Source organism: Panthera tigris, chromosome A3 (assembly GCF_018350195.1).
Source record: "Panthera tigris isolate Pti1 chromosome A3, P.tigris_Pti1_mat1.1, whole genome shotgun sequence".
NCBI classification, from domain to species: domain Eukaryota; kingdom Metazoa; phylum Chordata; class Mammalia; order Carnivora; family Felidae; genus Panthera; species Panthera tigris.
The window spans coordinates 133,047,613-133,074,827 of NC_056662.1; the positions used below are offsets into that span (position 1 = coordinate 133,047,613).

The 27,215-nt window shown below is 44.6% G+C and overlaps 1 protein-coding gene across 7 annotated transcripts in view; it reads left to right on the top strand.

Annotated features, from left to right (window-relative positions):
- The first annotated feature begins 5,571 nt into the window (after positions 1-5,571).
- KIDINS220 (kinase D interacting substrate 220) overlaps positions 5,572-27,215 on the top strand; it is a 95,264-nt gene continuing 73,620 nt past the window's right edge. For 4 of the 7 annotated variants that reach the window (XM_042982549.1, XM_042982551.1, XM_042982553.1 and 1 more), the window contains exons 1-6: positions 5,572-5,658; positions 12,446-12,589; positions 19,484-19,582; positions 20,536-20,634; positions 25,528-25,626; positions 26,542-26,643. In XM_042982549.1, coding sequence (XP_042838483.1) covers positions 12,482-12,589; positions 19,484-19,582; positions 20,536-20,634; positions 25,528-25,626; positions 26,542-26,643 — 507 coding nt within the window. In that variant the 5' untranslated portion in view covers positions 5,572-5,658; positions 12,446-12,481. The remainder of the gene's footprint in view (positions 5,659-12,445; positions 12,590-19,483; positions 19,583-20,535; positions 20,635-25,527; positions 25,627-26,541; positions 26,644-27,215) is intronic. The other 3 variants (XM_042982550.1, XM_042982552.1, XM_042982554.1) reach the window with 1 other exon arrangement.

Sequence of the window (27,215 nt, forward strand, 5' to 3'; positions counted from 1 at the left end):
GCTCCATACTGTTTTCCAGTTTGCATTCCCACCAGCACTGCAAAGGGATTCCCCTTTCTCTGCATCCTCACCAACATTTATTGTTTCCTGAGTTGCTAATTTTCTTGTTTGACTTTAGTTGCCCTGCAAACAACTAAAACTCAAAGTCTTTTTCATATGAACTGATAATGAACTCTGTTATAACTTTCTTTCTTCCAGTTCTGTCCCTCTTTCTGTCTGTCTCTCCCTCTGTCCCCACTCCATCTGTACACAGGGTTTTACGTTTGCCCCTCAGCACTGCCTCTCATTTCTGTTCTTAATGCTGTGTTCCAGAGTATTCCTTTTCTTTCTGGTGCATCTGAGGGTGAAAGAGACTTCCTTCTGTGTGTGTGTGTGTGTGTGTGTGTGTGTGTGTGTGTGTGTGTGTTTTAATGTAGAGGGAACATACTAATTAGGGAGGAAGCTGGCAAAGATACTAAGGGAAGTGACAGTGACACCATCATTAATTAAGGCAAAAAAAAAAATGACATCTCAACAACATCCCTGTTATCCCCTCTCCTTTTCAGTAATGGATGTTTAAAGCAACAACTTTGGTTGGGGCACCTGGGTGGCTCAGTTGGTTGAGTGTCCAACTCTTGATTTCAGCTCAGGTCATGATCTCATGGTTCATGGGATCGAGCCCCACGTTGGGCTCTGTGCTAACAGCATGGAGCCTGCTTGGGATTCTCTCTGCCCCTCTGCTTGTGTGTGTGCTCTTTCTCTCTTTCTCTCAAAATAAATGATAACTTACAAAAAAACAGGTAATAACTTTGGTCAATAAAGTTTTTGTTTCAAATCTATTTAGAAAGTTAAAGAACTCTCTGTGGTGAGATTAGGAGAGATACCTCTTCAGGTTTTTTGCATTTTCCAAATTCTTCATAATGAACACATGCTCCTTTTAGAATCAAAGGAAAGCAGTTAAAAAAATTAAAAAAAAATTTTTTTTTACGTTTATTCATTTTTGAGAGAGAGAGAGATAAAGCGCAAGCAGGGGAGGGGCACAGAGAGAGGGACACATAGAATCTGAAGCAGGCTCCAGGCTCTGAGCTGTCAGCACAGGGGCTTGAACCCACGAACCGTGAGATCATGATTTGAGCTGAAGTCGGACACTTAACCAACTGAGCCACCCAGGCACCCCTAGAAAGCAGTCTGAGATGTTTATTTATTTCTTTTGAAAGGGTGGGGGAGGGACAGAGAGAGAGGGAGACAGAATCCCAAGCAGCCTGCAAAGCTGTCAGTGCAGGGCCTAGGCGTGGGGCTTGAACTCACAAACCATGAGATCATGACCTGAGCTGAAACCAAGAGGCACCCCAAAGGAAGGCCGTTTTAAAAGCAACAGAGTGTGTATAACTTCTTAAGATTTCTATGGAAAATATGATCTAAAATGAAACTGAAGCCATGTAAGGAGATTGGGCTGCTGAGATCCTCATCCCGATATGCTGATACTGTGAAAAACGATGGAAGGGTGATTAAAATTACAGTGTTGATGGGGAGGGTGGTGAGGGGTGGAACGATACCTCATAGTTTTCCTTGCACGTAATGGCACAGGACACGTAGAGAGGCCAGACTCTCAGAGTGATTGACGTGTTTCTGCCGAAGCAGGAAAGCCTTCGGATGGGTTTGCCAGAAAGATTTAGGCAAGCTGTATAAACTGCAAAAAGATCAAGGAAAGTGGAAAAAGAGAGAGGCTGGAAAGAAAACGGAGGAGAAGGAATTTCAGTTCTATTTTGCAATAGTTACATTGTAGCAAGGTGGGAGTATTAGAATCCTTAAGCATGAAAGGAATAAACGACATTTGGCATGAGTTATAGGGCATATTTATTATCAAAACAGATGTAATTTCCTAAATGTAACCATTGTGTTGATAGAGGAGAATGGGATATGGCGGGATTATAAAATAACTCTCTTTTCCTCAGAACCGCACCTGCACGAACTCTACGCACAGACTCTGCACAGCTACGCCTCGCTCCCCACCCCTGGGAGCGGATGAAATATCCAGTAGGGCTCATCACTTAACAATTTTCCTCCTTGGGGCGCTTGGGTGGCTCAGTTGGTTAAGCGTCTGACTCCTGATTTTGGCTCAGGTCATGATCTAACAGTTCAAGAGTTGGAGCCCTGCACTGGGCTCTATGCTGACAGTGTGGGGCCCGCTTGGGATTCTCTCTTCTTCTCTCTCTGCCCCTCCCCTGCTATGCGCCCATATGCGTTCTCTCTCTCGCTCGCTCTCAAAATAAATAAATGAACTTTTAAAAAAAATAATTTTCTCCTCCCTCTTAGATCATAAAACTATCTGTTCACTTTTGGTTTAGAGATTCTCATTTTGGTAATTAAGTGCATGGCCCGGATAATACTAAAACTCCTGAATTTAAGGTTCTCCCTTCCCCAGGTAAGATCTGCAAGGGAGGAGGAGTTCGAGCTGGCAAGATCTTTCATTTCCCTCAGTGCTTCTCTCTTCTCCCTCTCTGCTTTCCTTGCTGTCATCTGACCTTCCTCTCATCCTCCACTAAAATTTGGGCTGGAGTAAAGCCTGTTTCCAGTAGCTTCTTTCCAGGCTATGATGTGGACTGTTTTAAAAACAATTCCTAAAAGAGCCACTTGCACACTGAGTATCTTCAGGGTTTTTTTGGGGGGCCGGGTGAAAGCGGAAGGGAGGACATTCAGGTAGCATCGGCAGTTGTCTTTCTGGCGTCTGGGACTGAACGTCGCGCTTCTAGAGTGGGATTTGCCAGGCTCTGAACTGAGAAATCCCCACAGCAGTGCATGGGTGCTTGGGACCACCGAAGCTGGAGGACCAGAGCTTCCTGCCCCACCTCCCGTACCTTGCTTGCTGTTGTATATTCCAGTATCCCCCAGAGAGCTGTTCTGGTGTGGCGGTTCACTGGCACTCAGCCCGGCTGACACCTGCTGGGTGGGCAGAGCTCAGCTGATACAGAAGCTGAGGCCTGTCTAACGCCAGCTTGTTGGAAGGGGTGGTTGTGCTAACCGGGCAGGCCCGTTGCGCTTCCAGAAATTACGGGGTGAAGGGGCTGGGGCGCGTGGTGGTGCCGTGGGGATTACCACAGGCGGGGGAGCTCCTCGGGGAAGGCGCATGAGGATTCAAGAACCCTGCCTTCCTGAGTCATCATCTCCCTGGCCGACACTTCGGTGAGATCTTCAGTGCCTCTTGGCCCGTTTCCTGATATGTAAGCCACATTTTCTCTTTGTGTGCGCAAACTCCTCCAGAACATCTGTCAAATGCCTGGCTGACTACTCAATTCATTGTGTTTCGAGCCCAGGCTACCTTTCTGGGGCTACCGATTCTTGTCAAACCACAAATTCCTATTCCCATGTCACTGTCACAATCAGGGGTTACGAAAATGTCACCTGCTATCCTGTGTAGGCCTTCAGAAAATTACTTGACATTAAAACAGTATGTTCATATTGAAATCACTGATTTGGACACGATGGGACTCAAACCCAAGTCTGAGAATGGTATGTCATTAGGAGCAGCTGGGGAGATGCTTTTTAAATCCCCGAGTGTGCTCTTGGTTTTTAAGAAGGTCCACGGATGGGTCTGATGTGCCAAGGCTGGGAACCATTGAAAACATTTCTCCGTGGATCAAGCTGGCAACTTCTAGAAAAAGCCAACAAGGAGTATGGCTCCATCAGATATTGCTGTGACATGCATGAGACCAGGAGGGAGCACCCCCAAACAATTTGACAGCGTTGTAGATAGTGTGGTTTCTTCCTCAGTGGTTTGTTAAGGCCAGACACTGTTCCAAACAGGGTAGGGGAGTTGGTGCGGAATAAGGATGGACTGAACCTTATAGTGGGAGAAGACAGGTAAACAGGTTAAAAATGCTTTAACACATGCTGAGTACCTACTAGGCCCTATGGATACCGAAGATGGACCGGCCAGCTCTGCTTGAAGTCTTCCAGGAAGCTATACAAAACTGGGGACTACTGGGGCGCCTGGGTGGCGCAGTCGGTTAGGCGTCTGACTTCAGCCAGGTCACGATCTCGCGGTCTGTGAGTTCGAGCCCCGCGTCGGGCTCTGGGCTGACGGCTCGGAGCCTGGAGCCTGCTTCCGATTCTGTGTCTCCCTCTCTCTCTGCCCCTCCCCCGTTCATGCTCTGTCTCTCTCTGTCCCAAAAATAAATAAAAGACGTTGAAAAAAAATTAAAAAAACAAAACAAAACTGGGGACTACTTAAATTGTATCTTAGAAAAAGGAATTCATCTCTTGGAAGCAGCTGGGCAGGAGGCAGGGAAGAACGTGCAGGGAAAAGAATGGAAATGAGGAAGAGTCAGGCCCATTGTTCCAGGAACTGTAACTACTTGCCAGCCTGGGGGTGGGGGCAGGATAGGCTGAAACTAGAGGATGGAGCAGGGGTTAGAAGTGGGTCAGGGGCCCGCCCCCCCCCCCAGGAGTCTTGCATGTTAAGCACTTTTTGGGAATCTATTTTATGGAAATGGAAGGCTGCTGAGGAGTTTAGGCAAAGCAGTGACCTGAGGGAGCAATCTGCTGGAGAACCAGTTAGCAGGGCACCAGCAGAGGCAGGGAGAGGGTTGGGGGCTCTGGGGTTAGCCCTGGAGGGGAGCTTCAGCAGCCTTTAGACTGATGGGGGTTGATAAAGAGGCTGATGGGATGTCATTGGGAAGGGGAGGGAGAGGTTATAAAAAGACTTCCCAATTCCGGTCTCGGTCTCGGTGGCTGGGCGACAGGAGCCAGGTCCCCAGACAGGAGCAGTCCAGGAGGAGGATCACACTGGGTGGGGACGGTGAAGAGTCCAGCTTTGCGCTGAACTCTGGAAACACCAGCAATTTAAGGGAGGTCGAATCTGACAGGTGCAGCCAGAGGAATGGGAGGAAAACTAGCAGAATGAGAGTCATAGAAGCCCAGAGAGGGGAACATCTCCAGGAAGGAGTCCGGAACCGAGTGAAACAGTGAGAAGTGAGTTGAAAGCTGTCAATCGCTCTGGCCTCGGGAAAGACCGAGGTACCTTCAGCAGAGACTGGGTGGACGGCCCGGGCTGGCCAGGGGTCTGGGGAGCTGGGGAGGGAGGCGGTGGGCTCTCTGGAAGACCAGGAGTGCAGATCCCACAGGCGCTCAACGGGGCTGACACCTCTCCTGTGGGTTCCCGAGGAAGGGGCTTGAGCAGGCCTTCGTTTGCAAAGCCTTAGAGATGTCTTCTGCAATTATAATTGGGTTTAAATTACTCTGCGTACAATTTGATTACAATGGTGAATAGGGATTAGGAGTGAGTGACCGATAATCCGAAGAGTGACACTGACGAGGAAGAAAATATTGCCCGCGGCGCTTGTCAAATTGCACCCCTTTGCAGGCCAGAGGGAGGGGGCGGAGGGCCGCTGAGCGCGGTGATTCGCTGACCCTGCACCACACCCACCCGCCCGCGCGCGCCCCGCAGCCTTCGGGGCTGGCCCCCGCCCGCCGGGGGGCGTGGCCACCTTCCGCCCCGTCACCCGCGGCCACGTGATCTGTCAGTTCGCGGAGATGGAGGAAAATGGCCGCCGGGTTTGTTGAGGGCGAAGCGCTGAAAGCCGCCGTCTCTCCCTTTCCCGTCCTCTGACAGCGCCCGCGGCAAAGCGCGTCCTTTCCGTTCGAGCTGTAGGCGCGGTCCTCGGGCCGCGTTATGAGACGGTCAGTTTGGTGGTCGGCTTCGCGGGACGACTGGGGCGAGCAGGTGGGGGCGAGGCCCAGCGGGGAGGGGGCGAGGCCGGGTGTCTCGCCGGGCGACGCCGTGTGCGGAGGGCCCGCGGCCCGGTGAGGAGGGGGCGAGGCCGGGTGTGGAGGGGCCCGCGGCCGGGTGAGGAGGGAGGTGGGTGGGGAGGGGGCGAGGCCGAGCGCGGAGGGCCCGCGGCCGGGCGTGGGGGGAGGGGGGGAGGGGGGAGGCCCTGTGAGGAAGGGCCGCGGCCGGGCGGGGAGAGGGCCGGGCCGGGGGTGGGGGGTCGCGGCTGGGAGCCGGGGGGGGGGTGGGGCGGGGGCGGGGGGGGGGGCTCGGGGTCCGGCTAGCTGGAGCGCCGGGAAGGTCTGGGACTCGGTGTCTGCGGTGGTCAGTCCGCCGGCCCGCGGAGAGGCGCTTGGCTGGGGGCGGGGAACCTGGGTGAAACCATTGTTTTTCTTTTGTCCAGCTGGCACGGCCTCCACTTGGGGACCCGCCGTCGCTGGTACCGTTACGGCAGGCGTTCCAGATTTGTCTCCCCGGGCTTCCAAGGGCGGGGTGGTTGGTTTTCTTCCCTTGCTTTCTTACCGGGCTTCATTGCTCCATGGTCCTGTGTGGGCCTTTACCTGCCTGGCAAAATACCAGCAAGCCATTGATTGCGACGCGTCTAGGATTTATTTATAGGGAAGCGATTTCCTTGTCAGCCAGCAATATTGGGTTATTGTTCTTTCAAGTCGTTGTTGACACAGGGGTTTAAACCGATGAGCAGTGTTTTCTTATTAATAACCGTTTAAGGAGCCGTCTCTGCCCGCCGCTAGGGGCGCTGGCTAAAAATGTGGTTTCCCTAGCCTTGCCGCTGGCCTGGGGTGTGGCTCCGGAATCACCCCTTCCGATTATGGGGGGCGGGGGTGATTCTGACGTCTTGGCATTGCCCATACTTGGGCAACACGGAGGACCAAACGTCTAAAAAATTAAAGCACCTTAGGGGAGTTGATGGAGAGTCAAGGTTGATAAATTCTGCCGGCAAGATTGCGTTCTTTGTTCTCGAGCTTTAGTAGCGCGGACACCTCATGAAAATCATTCTGGGGTGCTTGTTAAAATGTCGGTTCTGGGCCCACCCCACATCTACCCAATGGGATTCTCTGGGGGAGAAGCCAAGGAATACGTGTATCTGGCCCGCTTACCAAGTCACTCCGTGGACGCAAGGATGAGAATCCTTGTTCTGCATTCTTTGTGTGAATGATTTCCAGATCTGTTTTTCCCAGTGCCGGGTGGACTATCCAACCCAGCTGTTCTTGGAGCACCTCAAATTCAGCCTGCCAAGGCACCCCAGGGCGGGACTGGTGAGGAGGGAGGGGGGCATTACCCTGCAGAGAGAACTCCTGACTCCACCCCCCCCCCCAACTTCGGAGTTCCCTCTTCCCTCTTTTTGTTAATGGCTGCACCCTCCTCCAGCCACCTATGCTTGGCAGCTAATCATCTTTGAGTTTTCAAAGATTTCAAAAAGAAAATCTCCAGTCACATGGTTTCTTTGATCTTACATCCCGCATCTCTCTTCTCGATATTTTGGTAGGTGAAAAGGTCAAATATGGAGGATCTTACGTTGTTCAAGCTCGTCTCTGTCCTTTCTTCGTCATCCCCACCGCCCGTCCTCTCTCCCGTGGGTTGTTTTGGTGGTTCCCTGGCTGGGGAGTTCTCATTCTTTGTGTTTTTCTAGTCGGGGCCACGTACACCGCTGGGAGATTACCTTCCCCAGGACCATGCCAGCGTGCCATCCCCCTCTTCCTGCCTTTGCTCAAAAACTGTCAGTTTCTCAGCTTTATCTGCCACTATTTAGGGCTGTTTTGAAGGCAAGGGCTGGAGACTTACTCTTCTACCTCAGGGAAGAGGAGATTTATGGGACTTAATGGGAATCAGCAAGAAGTCAGCATCCAAGGCAGCTTCACCTTCTGCCCCTCTCCCCGGGGGCCAGGTTTGTTTTCTTCCTTATGAGGAGTCGTTTTCTCTGTTCTTACCTGTTCGGTTCTCTCTCTGCTGACTGGCTGTCTCAAAACTGTATCGTTTTGAAAATGGCCCATAATAACTGAGTCTTTGTCTCTAATTCCCAGTTCTCAAGGGAGGAATCTCGTTGGCCAGGCTTATGTTTTTGAGCATTCGCAGGTCCCAGATCACGTGCCCATCCTTGGTTATGTTGATGGTAGAAAACGGGGCTGTTGAGGGAAGCAGGGCCTGTGGGCAGCAAAGACCTAGGGAGGAGACACGTTTGGTATACCTGTGCATTTATCCAGTTTGACAGCTATCTGGGATGTTTCTACCTGCACTGCTCCTGTGGTAGGTTCTGGGGAGATGAGAACGAAGGACAGACAGCCCTCATCTTTGAAGAAGTTAGGATCTAACCAGCCACCCTCACTTTCCAGTCTTAGCTCTCACTTTTACTTAAAACTCCCCCCCCCCCCCGCCCCCATGCTATTCATTGTTTCTTGGGTATACACTGCACAGTCACTTGGCTGTCTGTGTTTATCTTCACATGACAGTACCAGGGTCAGGCTGTGCGTGCCAGGCCAGTTCCTGACAGCCAGGGGCTGCTTTTCTCTTTCTCGGCCCCGATTTTATGGGCATTGTGTTGGATATCAGGTGGTTCTTGCAAGAACTTGGAGTTTAGAGCTGTGGACAAGGATGAGCAAAATGGTGTACAAGCAGTCTAAGTTTAGGTGTGTGCACAGAGTGTGGAGTCGGAGAGTCAGGGCACTGGCCCAGCTCAGAGGAAGCAGCCAGCCAGCGGAGGCTTCCAGAAAAAGATAATGTTAGAGCCACGTCCAGAAGACGAGTAGAAACTGTCTGGGCATATCTGTGGAGGATGGGCTTTCTAAACTCAGGGGGATATGGGTGCGGAGGCCCAGCAAAAAGAAAGTGTGGGGCGGTCAGATTAGTAGATTAGTCTGCCTGGACCTGGGAGTGGGGAAGCAGGTTTGGGTAGAGGGTGGGAGGGATGGGTCTGGAAGGGAAGACAGAGGCGCGGCTGGAATGGTCAGATGTGGCCAGACCGTGAAGGATCTACCTGTCTTCACCATCATAATCCAGGAATGCGTGTATGAGTTCTCACTGCTCTGCACAGAGCAGAGTTTTCCATAGGAATCGTAGAATTGAATAGTGAATGTTTACAATGGCGTTTAAAGGCTTCAGGGGCTTCCATTCCTTGAATGACTCGTGAGTAATAAAACCACCATCTTTTGTTCTCCCGGCATGAATTTATGGGAAACTAACAGAAGGATTTTAAAAAGGAAGTTATTTAGATCCCTCTTGCTTCGCTGTGGCAGTTTGATCGAGGTAGGGGAAGACTGGAGACAGGAGACTTCCTAAGTTGGGGGACTATCACATTGATCCAGGTGAGAGATGGTGCAGTAGGAATTTTTGGGACAAGTGCCTAGATTATAACAGTTTTCTCTTTTCTGAAAACAGTGCCAATACTATGTGACCTTGTAACCCCCTCCCAACCCTGTGACCATAGTTAATTGGTTCTGGTTGGCACTTGATCCAAGCTGGGACTTTTGAATCTGGGAACAAACCATGATTTGCTTTCTCCGATTTGAGAACCCGATTTGGGCCTAGATAACTCTTGGCAGCCATTTTTCCACTTGTGTAGAAAAAGTTGGTCTATAATAGAGAATGAGAATTCTCCTGGCATTTGAGGTCCAGGGACACCCACCTTTCCCACAGTGTGCTTATGGGAAATAAATCAGTATCCTTAAAATAAATCCCCTGTTTGGCTGAAGCTGGGTTAAATTTGTCTCTTGTACCCTCGGGAGTCTTGATTAGCGTATATGGTGAAGGCCCTGAACTAGGGCACTGAGAGTGGGGTTGGCCCATCTCAGATGTTGGGAAGTACATTAGACTGAAAGTGGTAACTGTTGCACGCTGAAGAGAGCAGTCAGTGCTTTGAAAGGGTGGATGTGAGGATAGTGTTCCAAATGGAGGGAGTAAGTTGAGCAGAAGGGAGGGGTGTGTGGAGCAGGACGCAGGTGGGGGCAGCTCTGAGTGCTTCAGCTTGGCTGGGCAATGGGGTTGAGTGGGGTTTCAGCCTTGATCCTAGAAGATGTGAGAACAAATGGAGGCGTTGGATATTGGTGATGACTTCAAAAAATTTCTCTCACTGGTTTGCAGTGATAAAAGTATCATATTCTAGGGGATGTAATGTACGGCCTGGGGAGTACAGTCAGTAGAGCCGATAGTATTGTAATAACTTTGTGTAGTGACAGATGGAGATAACAATGTACACTTGAAACTAATAGGATATTGTATGTCAATTATACTTCCTGGAGAGGGGATAAGTATTAGGAAATAAAGTTTCTAAAGAAAATAAAATTTACATTAATGCCATCACCATTTGATCTGTTTCATTTCAGTACTTTAAAATGTATATATTTAAAATAGTTGAGATGTTGTATAGTTTTTTTGGTTTTTTGTTGTAGTTTTTTTTCTGCCACTAAATATATCACGAACATTTTTTTTCGTTAGTATATTTTTTTGGAAACATGTCGACAACTCTATCTGATTCCACTGTGTGACCATATCATAATTTATGTAATCTCCCATATCTGAGTTTTTGTTCTTATGAATAAAATTGTGTTGTATTTAAAATCTTTGTCCATGTTTTTTGTGTTTTTAGAATTGATTCTGAGGAGTGAAATTACTTAAGTTTGAGGATTTTTAAAAAAATAAGGTATTATTGAGGTACAATTTACACCAATATTATTTACCTTTTTAGTGTCCAGTTTTGAATTTTGACACATGCATATAGTCATGTGACTACCACCATAATCAGAATATAGAATAGTCCAAGAACTCCCCAAATGCTCTTGTACCCCAATGTAGTCACCTCATTCTCCCCCCTTAGAGTCTGACAACCTCTGTTCTATTTTCTGTCCATATAGTTTTCCTTTTTCAGAATGTCATATAAATGGAATCATATAGTGGAATAGTTTGTCTTCTGGTCCCCAAAGATAGACTTCCATCCCACATGCAAAACACATCAACCTATCCCAAGGGCCCCCAAAGTCTCAGTTCAGCTTTAACTCAGAGTCCCAAAACTCATTTGAATTTCAGCTCTCAGGTTCTAAATCTCATCATAGAAATCAGGTATGAGTAAAGCTCGGGGTAGAGCCATCCTGGGGCATGATTGCTGTCCGTCTGTGAACGTGTGAAACTCGAGAAGTCAGGAGGTATAAAGTATGATGAGGGGACAAGCGTGGAATACCAGTAATTGACATTGTTCAAGAGGGGGGGGAAATGGAAGGAAAAAAGACATCACTAGTCCCAGGTAATGATATTCTCTTAGAGAAAAAGTTTTTAATTTCGGTGAACTGATTTATCGATTTTCTTTTTTTGAGAACCATGCTTTTAGTGTTATATCAAAGAAATCTTTGTTTAATCCAGAATAGTCTATATTATCTTCTAGAAGTTTTGTGTTTTTTAGATATTTAGGTCAATTTTAGTATATGCATTTTGTGTAAGGTACGGGTTGAGATTTGTTTATTTGTATTTGGATGTCCAACTGGATACAACATCATGCCTACTTTTTTTGCATTTACATTCTAGTAATGGTAGATGGACAATAAACACACAATATGTCGTATTTCCAATGGTGGTAAGGGCCACTGAGAAATAAAGGAGGGCAAGGAGGTGGGAATGTGGGGACCCCTGTGGAGTATGTGTGAGGTTGTTACTATTTCACATCACATGGTCAGATTAGACTTTCCTAACAAGGTGATTGAAGGAAGTGAGGGAGGGAGCCATGTGCATTTCGGTGGAAGAGATTTAGGCAGACAGAATCCCTGGGGTGGCACAGCCCTTGACCTCTTCAGGCAATGAAATGGATAAGGGAGAGTGGTGGGAGATGAGGTCGCTTAGAGTCATGGAGACCAGGGTAACACCCGTGATTTGAGTTCCTGGCGAAGCCATTGGAAGGCTTTGAGCAAAGAAGGATGTAATCTGACTCAGTGCTCTGCCAGGTGTGGTTCTTCAGTCAGCAGCGGCGGCTGCCGGGACCTTGTTAAAGATGCAGACTCAGGGGCTGCACCCACACCTACCAAGTCAGACTCTGGGGGCGAGGCCCAGGCATCTGTGTTTTACAGGCTGTCTAGGTGATGCCGATGCATGTTATGCGTTAAGAAGCTCTGGTCAGACTTACGTTTTCAGAAGATCGCCGTGGTTGCCTCGCGGAGGATCGATCGTGAGGAAGGCGAACGGAAGGAAGGAGAACAGTTAGGATCTAGATGAGAAGTCACAGTGGCTTGGACCAGGGTGGTTGTGATGGAGGTGGTGAGTAGTGGTTGGATGTGAGATATGTTTTATAGGTAGAGCCAAAAGGCTTTGCTAACAGATTGAATGTGGAGTGGAGAGGGTGAGACGAGGCAGAGAGAATTCCATGGAGGAACAGAGCTGGAGCTGCCATTTCCTGAGGTGGAGGAGAAGTGGAGCACTTCCTTTTGTGTAGGGGAGGTGATGAGGACGGCTGGGGGGATGCGTGTGGAGTTTGGGACTTGGATGAGTTAAGGCTGAGTCGTGTGTGAGTCTTGGCAAGGGAGGGGTGGGCGTTTTGACAGCTGGGCTGTGGGGCCTTCACTCCTGCGGGTGGAGGTCTGCTTGTACAAATGTAAGGTGAAGAATGATAATATAGTCAGTAGTAAATTTGGGTTTTTTTCCCCCTCAATCACATCTGTGCTTTCCTAATCAATATGTGTGTTTTATCTGATCTGCTTTTGACAGGTTTTGCAATAAAGAGAACTACAGCTTTTCGTGAAAATGTCAGTTCTGATATCACAGAGTGTAATAAATTATGTAGAAGAGGAAAACATTCCTGCCCTGAAAGCTCTTCTAGAAAAATGCAAAGATGTAGATGAGAGAAACGAGGTAAGACCAAGTTTCTGAAATTAAAATCCTTGAACAAACATTGGTTGACTACCGACTGCTGTGTACAAGGCGTTGGGCCAAGAAAAAATGTAAGAAACAGGAAGTTCTTAACTTTGGTAAGATTGTTAACAGTACTTGAAGCTCCAACTCCCTATTTCTTTCTCTCCCCAGCCCCTGGCGGCTGCTCCTCTACTTTCTGTTTCTAGGAACTTGACTGCTCTTTGTACCTCATATAAGTGGAATCATACAGAATTTGTCTTTTTGTGACTGGCTTATTTCACTTAGCATAATATCCTTAAGGTGCAATCGTGTTGTAGCGTGTGACAACATTTCTTTCCTTTTTAAAGCCGAGTAACATTCAGTTGTACGTATATACCACATTTTGTTTATGCATTTATGTACTGATGGACTTTTGGGATTTTTCTTCCTCCTGGCTGTTGCCTAAATAGCGCTGCTATGAACATGAATATGCAAATATTATAAATGTTTTTAAAGCTGTTGAATCAACTGTTACTAGTTTATGACTATGATTATTTTTGACATAGGGTACCTAAATTTCATTAAATGTTAGTTCTCATAAGGAAATCTTAACAAAAAAATTTGTTATTGCAATAACCTTGTGATAGTTAGTGTTTTTATTGAATCAGCTCATGCTGAGGGGCACCTGGGTAGCTCAGTTGATTAAGTGTCCGACTTTGGCTCAGGTCATGATCTTGAAGTTTGTGAGTTCGAGCCCCATGTTGGGTTCTGTGCTGATATCTTAGAGCCTGGAGCCTGTTTCAGATTTTGTGTCCCCCTCTCTGTCCCTCCCCTGCTTGTGCTCTGTCTCTGTCCCTCTCTCAAAAATAAATAAACATTGCAAAATAATAATAAATAAAAGAATAATGCTGATACTTATCTTGATTTACAGGTAAAGGACTTAATCCCCCAGTTTCCTATCCAAGATATTACCTGTTAGAACCCAAATTTGAACTCTGTTCTATTTGATTTCAGATCATAATCTGTTTATACTCTGTTGCCATTCTTTGAGTTTTCAGAATAAGTTCATCCAATGATGTACTGATATATTCAGTGTTTCTATATTGAACACAGTATGTTTTGGGTAGGTAACTCCTCTGTGATTGTGCATTGTCAATAATTGTTCTAAACAGATAAGAGAAAATTTATAATTGGAGATTGTTCACTGTTATGAAAGAATTACTTAGGGGCACCTGGGTGGCTCAGTCGGTTAAGCGTCCAACTCTTGATTTTGGTTCAGGTCATGATCTCGCAGTTCGTGGGTTTGAGCCCCACGTTGGGCTTCACACTGAGCGTGCAGAGCCCTCTTGGGATCTCTCTCTCTGCCTCTCCCTCTGCCCCTCGCTCACTCTTGTCTCTCTCTCAAAATAAATAAACAAACTTAAAAATATATTTAAAAAATAAAAAGAATTACTTACAAAAGTGGTCACTTTAATTAGTATGTATTAACACACTTGGAATAATAAAATGATTATAGTTTAAAAATATTAAGTATCACTTCATAGACATTTTCTGTGGGAATACTGAAAAAATAGCCTCACATGCAAGGACAAATACAGCACATCAATGAGCACAAAATTTTATTAATCTCATTCGTGTAAAGAATTAAGCATATTTGGTGTAGAGCTTAAGTTGACATCATGCATGAGGTAGCATTTAACTGATATTAATAGTATTTATATCTAGTGTAGTATTGTATCCATTCAAATTTGAGTTTTAAAATAATGATTTGAAACAACCTGGATTATTAAACTATGGCTCAGTGTGAGTGATGGGACAAAGTAGCTTTCTCAAGTCTTTTTATTGCATTTTGCTTCTACAAGTGTTTATAAAATTTAAATTTTATAGAATTCTATAAAGTTGTGTGGATTTCCTCTCTTCTTTGTTGCCCCTAAAAGTATGTAATTACCTTATGTTAATGTGTTTTGGTTATCAGTTTTGAAAAGGTCTCAAATCAATAAAATACAGTTAAGCGACTGGCTCTTGATCTCAGTTCAGGTCTTGATCTCAAGGTCATGAGTTCTAGCCCCATGTTGGGCTCCATACTGGGTTGTAGAACCTACTTTAAAAACAAAAAGCAAGAAGAACTTAGCCTGTGGGATGCCTGGGCGGCTCAGTCGGTTAAGCATCTGCCTCCTGATTTTGGCTCAGGTCATGATCTTGTGGTTCGTGAGTTGAAGCCCAGTGTTGGGCTCTGTGCTGATGGCGTGGAGCCTGCTTGGGATTCTGTCTGTCTGTCTCTCTCCTCTCCCTCCCCCCCCCCCAATAAATAAACCTTAAAATAAAATAAAGTAATGTGGGGGAAATTTCTGTATTTAGCATACAATTGGCTGCCACCAGTAAATGCTAATTTCCTGCCACCTTTTCTCTCTGCTTTATTTGTAAACTAGATAAATCTCAGCCTGTGAATATTCTCAATGATGGCAGGTCTTCGCCCTTTGTAAAGTAGTGATGGGCTTTTATTTTTAGAAAAGAACAGAAAGTTTCTCTGAGGTCTTCTTGGTATAAGATTTTAGCGCTGAGATGGGACAGTATTCTCCAAGAAAATGAAGTGGGACTGTCAATTCAAGGAGTGGATTTTGTTATGTGCATAGAAATAGGCTCTGAGGCAAATTTCAAAGGAGAATTTAAAAATGTTTTAATTTCACTACAGTTATTGGAAGAAGTATATATTCTCCCAAGATCTGCTTTAAAGGGCACTGGTTATTGAGGTCTAGTACACCTAAATAAATTCAAGTAGGACTACCTAGGATTTGGGAAGAACAAAAAGGGATCCTGAGTAGGAAGTGTTTTTGCACTGTAGTCTTCTGGGGAGCTGAGATAAAGTATGGTGACCTGTCGGGGGAACGTCCCTTGGTGCAGCGTTCTGTTCTAATGTGTTCCGGCTTGAGGTCATCGTAAGTGGAGTAAGGGTTATGTGAACAGGTGATCCTGTGTAGTTTGGAAAGCAGTGGGCTTGGGGTTTACTGGGATGCGTGGGATTAGGTATGGAAAGGGCCTTTAGTGATTCATTTTAAAATGGAAGGATAAAGTCACGGCTGTTTTAAGTTACTCTCTCTCCACAACTGTAGTTAGAAGATTGGTTAAGCAAGAACTAATAGAATAAACAAATGTTTTGTTATAAGGCCCAGCTTATAAGGTCACTTTTCTTCTATCTTTTAGAATGTAATAACTTCATGGCAACCTTTTTGGTAAATTATTTATCTTTTTGAGTGGTGTAGTTGTCAAAGGTGTATCAGTTAAGGATCGCTTTGGACTGCGTGCGACAGCTCCTACAACCATGTCTCCATCAACTTAAGGTCTTATTTTTCTCACGCGCTGATAAGCCGGAGGAACCGTTCCAAGGTTGATGTGACGGCTTCAGGAGATCTTCCCAGGCTCCTTCTGCCCTTCTGTCCACTCCTCGCTGTGTGCTGGTCACTGCGCGTTGGCCGTCACAACGCCGGCATTGTGTCTCGTGAGGCAAGAAGCCCAGAGACAGGCCGGCCGAGCTCGTCCGGTTCCCGGGCGGCCTGGGCCACTTAGCCGGGGCAGTGTCCTGGGATCATTCCGGCTGCAAGCCAGGCTGAACTACGTGGGGATTTTGTTTTTGGTTTTGTTTTTAAGCTGAGCACATTGCCGCCTCTAACACAATCCCGTCACTCGATATTGGGAGACAACTAATAGTTTCTGCAAGAGAAACGAACGACTATTCAAGTCTTTCGTCTGGCATGTTTCTAGTTAATCACATTTATATCATCTTTTGTGTTTGTGTTATAGGTATTTTTACACATCTATGTTATTTTTTCCCCTCATATGCTAGAAGCACCTGTCTCTGTGAACTGTCTGACGTGACTGTGACCCCCAAAAGTAAACAAAAAACGTCTGAGTCTCTGGAGTTACTAATCTGAAAATTCTGATGTAAAATTCACATATCCTTAGGGCTATAGATTCAGGGTTAATTGGCTTTAATTTATATATTATACCAATGACTTTGTTGTCTCACTTTTTATCCTGGTTGACTAGAAGGGAGAAGGGTGCTGCAGAAAGTTGGTCAAAGAGGTTAGAGCTGACAGAGGCAAGCTGGGTGTGATAATTGGGGTCTGTAGTTATGACTCAGAATTGTAAACATGATGTGTAAAGGTAATCTGTTTAATAAGTAGTAAGTAATGTGTGCATTGCTTTATAAATTAATGGCTACCATGCAATATATAATCAAATTTAATGTTTAAAGGATAAACTTTTTCACCTGGAAAATCTATTTGTGGATAATACCTCATTCCCTAATGACTTTGGTTGAATGACATGTAATTTAGTATCCGTTGTTCTGTAAGAATGTCTGTGTTTAATGCACTTTAGGTGTGTGCTTTGTTTAAACCAATATTTGTGTTTAACTCCTATGTTATTATAATAGTATCTGTTGTATTTTTGCCAATTATTATAATTATTCGCTTGTTTTTTAAAAAAATGTTTGAGAGAGAGAGAGAGAGAGGGAGAGAACAAGCAGGGGAGGGGCAGAGACAGAGAGGGAGACAATCCTAAGCAGGCTCCGCACCGCCAGCACAGAGCCCAATGTGGGCTGGAACTCATGGAACCGTGAGATTGTGACTTGAGCCAAAACCAGGAGTCAAATGCCTAGCTGACTGAGCCACTCAGGTGTCTGCCAATCACCCAGGCGCCCCCCAATCACCCAGGTGCCACCCCCCAGTCACCCAGGCACCCCCCCAATCACCCAGGCGCCCCCCCCAGTCACACAGGCGCCCCCCAATCACCCAGGCACTCCCCAATCACCCAGGCGCCCCCGATCACCCAGGCACTCCCCAATCACCCAGGCGCCCCCCCAGTCACCCAGGCGCCCCCCCCAATCACCCAGGCGCGTCCCCCCAATCATCCGCCTGACCCATCCCCCATCCCCTCCACTCCTGTAACTATCAGATTGTTGTCTATAGTTAAGAGTCTGTTTCCTGGTTTGCCTCTCTTTTTTTGGGGGGAGGGGGGATATAGTATTAAATAAAAGAACAGACGTGCTTCTTACTCTCGTGGAGTTTAGAGCCTTTAAGAGAAAGGATAATAATCAGGTGTTAATCCCACAAATGTAAGTAATTACAAACAAGGATTAGTATAGTAAAGGAAAACTAGAGGAGTTGGTAAGGCTTCCCTGAGGAGTTGATGTTTGACCCAAGAGCTGATGTGACCTTATAAGCTGGGCCTTATAACAAAACATTTGTTTATTCTATTAGTTCTTGCTTAACCAATCTTCTAACTACAGTTGTGGAGAGAGTAACTTAGAAACAGCCGCGACTTTATTCTTGGTAGTTAATTGGGTGGGACAGAGGGAAAAGTTTGTGTGAGGGTCCAGAGGTGGGAAAGAGCTTACGGGTTTGTTGGTGAGGAGGGAATGGCCCAGAATAGGTTTTGAGGTGGTCCCGCCACAGCCACTGTCAGTATTTTGGTTCTGATCCAAAAGAGCAACAGGAAACCACTGAGGATTTTAAGCAGAGAAATGATGTCATATTAGCATTTTAAAAATCACGGCTATTCCCCCACCCCCCACTGATATACACATGGTAAATAGATGCTTCGATAAATATTTATCTAATCGAACTTAATTTTCGGTGTAAATCTTTTCTCGTATACCTTAAGTATGTGGTAACACCTTTAGTGCCGTCACCGTTAGCCCAGAGCCGCTAACCTGTTTCACACCGTGGCCCTCACGGAAGGCGACAGTGTGTGCGTTGCCCCTGCTGCAGGTGAGCCTTGCTGCTGGAGGCGAACCCATCCCAGGATCTGGCTGCCCGGGCCCTGCCACGCTGTCTCAGGGCTCAGGAAGTACTGTCTCTTATTACCGTGTCTGATTCTAGGCACACAGGCTGGGCAACTGTGGTGTCATGAACAGAAGCTTTAGTTTAAGGAATTAAGATTAGAAGGAGGTCTTAAAACAACTGTTTATGTATATTATATATATAGCACCTAGATTGTTTTTATTTTTTATTTTACTTTCCTCCCCTTTGCCCTTGACAGACATCTTAAATATATTAAAACCACATTCTGTATCATATTCTATCTGCTATAGTTAGAGAATTTGGTTACCATAAATATGCTAAGAGTTTTTTAAAAAATGTTTATTTTTGAGAGAGAGAGAGAGAGAGAGAGAGAGAGAGAGCGAGCGCGCGCGTGAGGGAGGGGCAGAGAAAGAGAGGGAGACACAGAATCTGAAATAGGGTCCAGGTGCTGAGCTGTCAGCACAGAGCCCGACACAGGGCTCGAACTCGGGAATGGTGAGATCATGACCCAGGCCAGAGTTGGATGCTTGACTAATTGAGCCACTCATGTGCCCCGAATGCTAAGATTTTTATATACATTGTGGTGATTACTTTTCAGAGCCTAGTATTATTCATGTTGACTTATTTGTTTTTTAAGTTTATTTATTTTGAGAGAGAAAGCACAAGTGAGGAGGGGCAGAGAGAGAGAGAGAGGAAGAGAGAAAGCGACAGAGAGACAGAGACAGAGAGAGAAAGAATCCCAAGCAGGCTCCACTGTCAGTGCGGAGCCCACTGTGGGGCTCGAACTCACGAACCATGGGATCATGATCTGAGCCAAGGTCAGACGCTTAACCGACTGAGCCACCCAGGTTCCCCTCATGTTTATTTATTTTGAATGAAATTTAGCATCCAAGTAGACTACTAATGCTGTAGTAAAAAAAACCGTTTTGTTTTCTCTTTGACTTTTATATTATTAGTCAACTGAAAACTTAAGATTTCAAAGGTGTTTGTAAACTTAAGAAATTCTGTAAACAATGTTTGACATCCATTGTGATAAGCAGGGTGTACTTAACTGTGGCATTTCAGTTACAGTACAGCATCTTGAAAAGCTCTCTGTGTCTTTTATATTCTCTAGTGTGGCCAGACTCCACTGATGATAGCTGCTGAACAAGGCAACCTGGAAATAGTGAAAGAATTAATTAAGAATGGAGCTAATTGCAATCTGGAAGATTTGGTATATATTAAAATAATCTACTTTGTTGTTCTTGTCTTCTCCATAACTTTGCTCTTTGTTTTTGAGAAGGGATTCAAAATTAGTAGGTTACAGTTGTGCTTTCAGATCTGTCTTAACTTTGCCTCCTCTACCAAGTCTGCTTTTTAAAGGGGTGATACGGGAGAGGAATTTTTATTTTCAGTGAAAGGTCTCAGCACTTCCTGTTTTTTATACCCAGCTGGCACTGGCTGAATAGGGAGCACATACACCTGGGCACTTGTAGCCTTTATTTAAAAAGAAAGGAGGGGCGCCTGGGTGGTGCAGTCGGTTAAGCCTCCGACTTCAGCCAGGTCACGATCTCGCGGTCCGTGAGTTCGAGCCCCGCGTCAGGCTCTGGGCTGATGGCTCGGAGCCTGGAGCCTGTTTCCGATTCTGTGTCTCCCTCTCTCTCTGACCCTCCCCCGTTCATGCTCTGTCTCTCTCTGTCCCAAAATAAATAAAAAACGTTGAAAAAAAAAAAAAAAAAAGAAAGAAAGGACAGTAGTTCTTTATCACATAGTTTCTAAATCCATCATATGGGGTTGCGTTAGTTTAATAGCCTGTGAATGTGCTCTTAAATCTGATGACAAGCTCTTTAATTTCAATTTATAGCAATGGTTGCTAGCCACAAGGATTAGCTGTGAAGTTTTGATAGTCATCTTTCCTTTTTCCACGAAACCTCAGAGTGTGGTTAGAAGGCCAGTGACAAGACCAAGCAGCTGTGAGAGCGCTTGACACACTGCGGTCACGCGGGCAGACGGATAACTTCTTGACAGAGCTTATGCTGCGGTGTTATTTTAGACTAGTTCACAGTGGGGTCAAATCATGTCAGTTTGGTATGATCATTTGGTATGTAAAGTCGAACTTATTTTTCCTCACTTTGGATTTTTGTTTTTTGGTTTTGAAATGGTAACGTTTGTGACTGTGCGTTCCAGGATAACTGGACAGCACTGATCTCGGCATCAAAGGAAGGGCACGTGCACGTTGTGGAGGAACTGCTGAAATGTGGGGTCAACTTGGAGCACCGCGACATGGTACGTATGAGGGCTGTGGTACGTTTCATTAGCCGGAGCCTTGTTAACAGTAGTAGATATGTCTGGGACCTTGGCTTCTCATGCAGGAGGTGCTATTATAATACCGTTCTTAGGGTCTGGGGCTGGGCACTGAAATGACTCTCAGGAATGTGTTAAAGCCCAGGTGATACAATGAACCTCTTTTAGAGTATTCTTAGTTATTGTTATTCTTGGTTTATTTCAGAGTTTAAAATTCTGAAATATTATTGAAAACAACTCATTGACTTTCAACGTGACAATGTTTTGAAACAAATGTGAAAGAATTGTTTCCTTTAAAGAGGAACTTCAAGAGGGACAGTATAGTCTTATAAATATTTTCAGTTCAAAGTGATAATTTCCAGAATAATATTTATAAATTTATTTTAAAAATATAATTGTGTTCGGCCATGCCATCTGTACACATTACAAGTTCAACAAGATGTGATTCTTTATTGTCTGAGCTCTTGCTGGATCGTGGCATCTGCTTAAAGCATAAAGATGAAGAAAGAGATCGTTTCTAGCCTATTTATCCTGCAAAATGTTAAGTCTTTTCCAAAGTTAGCTTTAGTAGTGGAAGAGAGGAAGGAATTGATCTGCCGTGGTGTCTAAAACGTACATTACTTTGCTGATAATGTGAAGTGCAGGTGGTCTGAGCTTTCAAGAAACCGCAGCATTCTGCTGTCTCACGCTTACTATGATAATCTACGTGGTGTGTTTATTTCCGTAAGCTTAGCTGTATTCTCACGCTTAATGAAGTGGGTGGGATACTTATTTTTATATAAAGATACAGAACCATTTTTATCCTGCTTATTTCTGAAAAGGAGTTGAAGTATATTGCTCTAAAAGTTTAGGGAGAGAATTCCATGATGTCAGTAACCCAGGCAGAGAATGGGTATGGCAGGCGGGAATAAAGTGTGGTCTTCTCATCTTACTGACATATAAAGTAGAAGGGAAACTCATGGAGTTTCCTAGTTCTCAATATCTTGTTAAAGGCACCAAACCTGTTTATCACATGGATTAATATTAGGTTCCCATTCTGTGCCTGGTCCCTTTATACGCGTTAGCTTCTCTGTGGTGAGTTGACTTCTCAGAACAATCCCATGGGCTGGGAATTCCTTTTGTTCTCAATGGATGTAGTTCAGGAAATTGAAACTGGAAGAAGTGCCCCGTGCCCAAAGCAGTCAGGCCGAGGTTTGAACCCAGGTCTGCCTTACTCCAAAGGCTTTCTCCTCTATCGCTGCTCCCCTGTTTATTAGCAGGGAGTGAGGAACTATAGAGTACGTGTTATTGAATGTGTCAAACTTAGCAAGATTGCACAAAATTATCTTAAGCTTTTTTAGTTCTCCATATTTTTTATTTCCCCTAAGTAATCACCACAACTTGTTTTAACAGATCTAAAGGGTCTTTGCGTTTGGCTTTCAAATGCCAAAAGTTGGGAAAACTGAGGACCGTGTCTCCCTGAGTAGTTAGTATCGAGGGACCGAAACCTCGCAGGATCGGGTGGGTGGCAGTAGCTGAGCCATGAGGGAAGGCAGAGTCCTTGGGACTTGTGTAAGGAGAGGAGGGCGACCGCCAGGCGCTGCTGGGGTTCAGGAAGAACTCCGGGGTGTAACGTCTGGGAATCTAGTGAGGGTTTTTCCTTGAGAGGACCTTTGTGGGCCTTGAGCTACAGCTACTGCTGTAGGTATTCGGTTCTGATCTTTTCATTTGCAAATTTGGGTATCGGTCTCTCAGGATTAAATGTTAATCTCCTAGATGCTTGCGTAGGGTGACATTATACAAATTAAAATGAGAGCCTGATATTCAAACAGTTCTGGGAAGGCATTTTAAAGATTGAAATATTGGTATATGTGAAACTTGACTAAAATATTCAGCTCTATAATTTGAGCTAAATTGTCAGCCTTTCCTTGTCTTTTATGACCTTGACACTTTGGAAGATCACTCCTCTGGCATCTTTAGAATCTCTCTCAATTTAGATTTGTCTGATGGTTCTCATGATTAGGTTGAGATTATACTTTGCTGGGGAAGGATACCATAGAGACGATATTCCCTTCTCTGCGCATCTAGGTACATGCTAGCAGAGTTTGTCACTGGTGAGGTTGACCTTGGTCTCTTGGTTAAGGTAGTGTCTGCCAGATTTCTTCATTGTAAGGTTACTATTTTCCCCTTTGTAATTGCTAAATATGTTGGAGAAGATACTGCTTTTGATTAAACTTTCACTCATTTGTTTTAACATCTATCAGTATATCTTGCATGCAGCAGTTATTAATGTGGTGTTATAATGGTGATTTTCCTACTCCCCTCATTCTCTGTACATTGATCAATTGGAATTCTTCCGTAAGGAAGAGTCATTTCTCTCCCCTGCACACCCCGCCCCCCCACCCCCCACGTATCTGTATGTAGTTGCATATCTGTGGATATATATGGTCTGATGAATATTTATTTATTTATTTATTTTTAAGTGTTTATTTATTTTGAAAGAGAGAGAGCGCAAGCTGGGGAGGAGACGAGAGAGAGAATCCCAAGGGGGCTCGAACCCACAGACTGAGATCGTGAGCTGAGCTGAAATCAAGAGCTGGACGCGCCTAACCGACTGAGCAACCCAGGCGCCCCTGATGAATATTTATTTTGTTCTTCGGTTTATAATTCGGTTCTGTACCTGTTTTTCTGCTCAGGTTGTTCCAACTTTGGCCATGGAAGCTTCTATACCCTTTTAACATGTGCTGTCCTTATTTTCCGGCATCACAAGATGCTTCAGGCTCAGGTTCATCTTGTATTTTTCCTGGCTTATTCTCCTGATTATTAGCCCTGGAATCAATCAGTTTTCCATGGAAGCCTGTTTTCTTTTATTGGAAAATGGTATTGAGAAACCAATATCTTGGTGTTAGGTATGCTTGTTATTGCTGGGGTGTCACTGCTTATAGTCCTTCTCAATGGATAGACATAGAAGATAGATGTCTTTATGCTAATTCTTGCATATACATGCATCTATTTCTATATGTATTTGGGTGTGGGGGGGATGTATCTTTTTTTTAAAGAGACCAGGTTAATACTGCCAACCAAATTCATTATAGACTTTTCCCTTTCCTTAATTTGTAACCCTTCTCTGATAATGAGAAATCTGGCCCTATTATCTGCACAATGTATTCACTTATTTGTTCAACTCTAGGATACAAATTAAAGTAGCTACAGAATTTCTAATTGATACTCTGAGAGAAAGAGGTTTACCTACTTAGTACAGTGTCTGTGCATAGTTCTTTCTGTCTTTTTTTTTTTTTTTAACGTTTATTTATTTTTGAGACAGAGAGAGACAGAGCATGAACAGGGGAGGGGCAGAGAGAGAGGGAGACACAGAATCTGAAACAGGCTCCAGGCTCTGAGCGGTCAGCACAGAGCCTGACGCGGGGCTCGAACCCACGGACCGTGAGATCATGACCTGAGCCGAAGTCGGACGCCCAACCGACCGAGCCACCCAGGCGCCCCAGTTCTTTCTGTCTTTAACATTACAGTATTCAGTCAAAACATTGCTTTCCAAAGTTACCTACGGTTAGCTTCTAAGTAGTTATGTGATTATTCATTTGGCCCAGTCTGTATTCTATTTTTTCTCTCCACGTTCTGGTTGATTTTTGAAAAATTTGCACACAGTACAATTCCCTCTTGTGCTGTACAGTTCTGCGGGTCTGGACAAGTGCATCATGTGTACGTCTGCCGCCACATTTTAAACAGAGCCGTTTCACCGCTAACAGTACCCCCATGCTGCCCCTTTATAATTCCCCTCCACCCCCTCCTCAGCCCCTGGCCACTGCTGATCTGTTTTCCCTTTCTACAATTGTGCCTTTTCTAGATTAGGGCAAGTATTTTTTTTAATCTCCTTTTTAGTGATGATGAAAGAGAATCAGAGAAGGATTAAGTGATTTATATTCTCAAAACCAAATGTGGCTTTAAATGCCGGTTCAAAGACAAAACGTTCATTTCTTAGTATAATTTGATTACATTGGTCTCTTTTACTGAATTGTGTTCTAGCTGAAGAGAAAATTGCTTAAAATAAAAAAACAGTAGAAAAGAAAATTGCTCCTGTAGTTTAGGAAATAGAAAGTTATCATGCTGGTAATTCATACTTGATGACTTCGCCCCTGGATATCATGATCTACAGATCATTACCTTAGCGTCCTGTCTTTTTTAGGAAGAGGTGCCGTAATGATCTGGGATTTATAGGTTGTGTTTATTGTTAAGTTTTTATTTATTCTGAGAGAGCGAGCGAGAGAGTGAGTGTTTGCGTGCACACGAGCAGAGGAGGAGCAGAGAGAGAGGGAGAGAGAGAATTCCAAGCAGGCTCCACACTGTCAGCATAGAGTCTGATGTGGGGCTCGATTTCATGAACCATGAGATCATGACCTGAGCTGAAATCAAGAGTCAGACACTCAACTGACTGAGCCACCCAGGTGCCCCTCTAGTATGTGTTTAAATGCAGGAGCCAAATATGATTGCTGGAATTCCTCTCTAGAAAAACTCTAGGCTCCTACAAGGAGAATATATAGGGACATATAAAGTGTTCTGAAGAAAAATTTTTAAGGAGCCAAAACAAAACTTGGAAATTTGAAAGAATTCAACATGAATATTCTCTATTTCAGTTTCCATGATAGAGTCAAAAATTGGAGTAATAATTTCTGGAATTAAGAGATTTGACTTATTTCTGATACTATTGTATATTTCTCTGGGGAGCTTGGGAATTTCAAACTACATAGTAGTGCCTTCGTAAAACAATGGTTTTAGGGAAAAATATTCAAAGGAGGCACTTCATTAATGCCGTTTTTGTGCCTGGAAGTGATCACGAACGTTTTCTTTCCACCCGCTTCCCCCCTTTTTTTCCCTTAGGGAGGATGGACCGCTCTCATGTGGGCGTGTTACAAAGGCCGCACCGAAGTGGTCGACTTGCTGCTTTCTCATGGCGCCAATCCGAGCGTCACTGGTTTGGTGAGCATTAGCAAAAACGTCACTGTGACAAAAGTGGGAAGTTCTCTTAGGGAACACTTAAGACCGATTACGTTTTAGACTTCATATTCGATGGAAATGATCTAGATCTTACTAAAGATAATAATGCAGGATGTGATTGCAAAGCACAGTGAGAATTTTTTTCTCAAGCTAAGCTTGTCTCTCAGTTCTTATCAACAAAAAGGCAACTCTTAGAGCTTAAATGTTAATTTAGGATTTCAAAATCCTTAAGTCATCTTACCTGTTTTCTGTGGGTATGCATTCTTAATCTAAACTTATTTAAAGGAAAGGGGTGTTTATATATGTGTGTGTATGTGTGTGTGTGTGCGTCTATCTCCATACCATTTTTCTATACATTTCTTTAAATGGTAATACATGCATCACTACTCTACTTGAGACTGGGTCTCAGACTGCAGATTGAGAAATTGTCTATATTTTGTACTATACATGTATGTCACATCATGTACACTTTAACTATCTTGTGATTTTGTCAATTATACCTGAATAAAGCTGAAAAAAAGAGAAACTTATTCAAGTTAATGGAAGGATTATATAAGAATAGTTTCACATTTCTCTTACTAGTCTTGCCTGTTGGCTAGAAATCACATTAAATGTATTAATCTGTAAAAATAAATATGTTCATAATATGTATGTATTTAAGGTTGAGCGCATTTTATTTGATGATTATGTTTTATGACTGTTTTTTAAGTAGAGAATGATCTGTAACTTGATTTTTTTAAATTATTACTTTGTATCACTCCCTTTGTTATTTACTTTTCTTAGCAAATGTGTGTTGTAAATATCCACCTAAAAGATTTTTCTTTCCCCCCCTCCCCTGCCCGCTCCCTCCTCATCTTTTTTTCTGTCTACTTACATCCCCACCTACCTGTCTCCCAGCAGTACAGTGTTTACCCCATTATTTGGGCAGCAGGGAGAGGCCATGCGGATATAGTGCATCTTTTACTGCAAAATGGCGCTAAAGTCAACTGCTCGGATAAGGTAGGTCAGCAAGACCTTTCCAGGTTCCAGTCCGCGTTATGTCCACGCAGCATGTCTGAGTATAGGTTTCTTTATATGATCGCATGAGGTTGCGCTGATGAATCTTCTCATTGTGTTTATGAATGTGTTTTATATAGTTAGGTATGTCACAGGCAGATCCCTTGTGACTACCACCTTGAGTGTCCCTCCGTTGATTTTTTTACATCACATTCATCATTCTCTGGAAAATACATAGGGACGATTCCCTGTTTCCATTATTTGAAATTTTCTGTTGTGACTTCAGTTCTGTCTGCTTCCGTGTTGTTGCCAGAGTGGTTTTTCTAAAAGTCGGGTTTAGTTTTCTCTCTCGTCATGCTTAAAATGCTGAAGACACCGATCCCTGGTGTGATGTGGGAAGATAGGCCTTGTCCTCTCTCTGCCCTCTGAGCCCTATAGCTGCCTTTCCTGCACGTGGCCAAAGGATGTGGGTGCCTCAGTTCATGTGTTCTTGGTCCTTCCATGCCTTTGCATGTGCCCTTTGAGCGTGGGGAGCCCTCTCCTCTTGTGCTTTACTTTCTGTTCATCCTTCACAT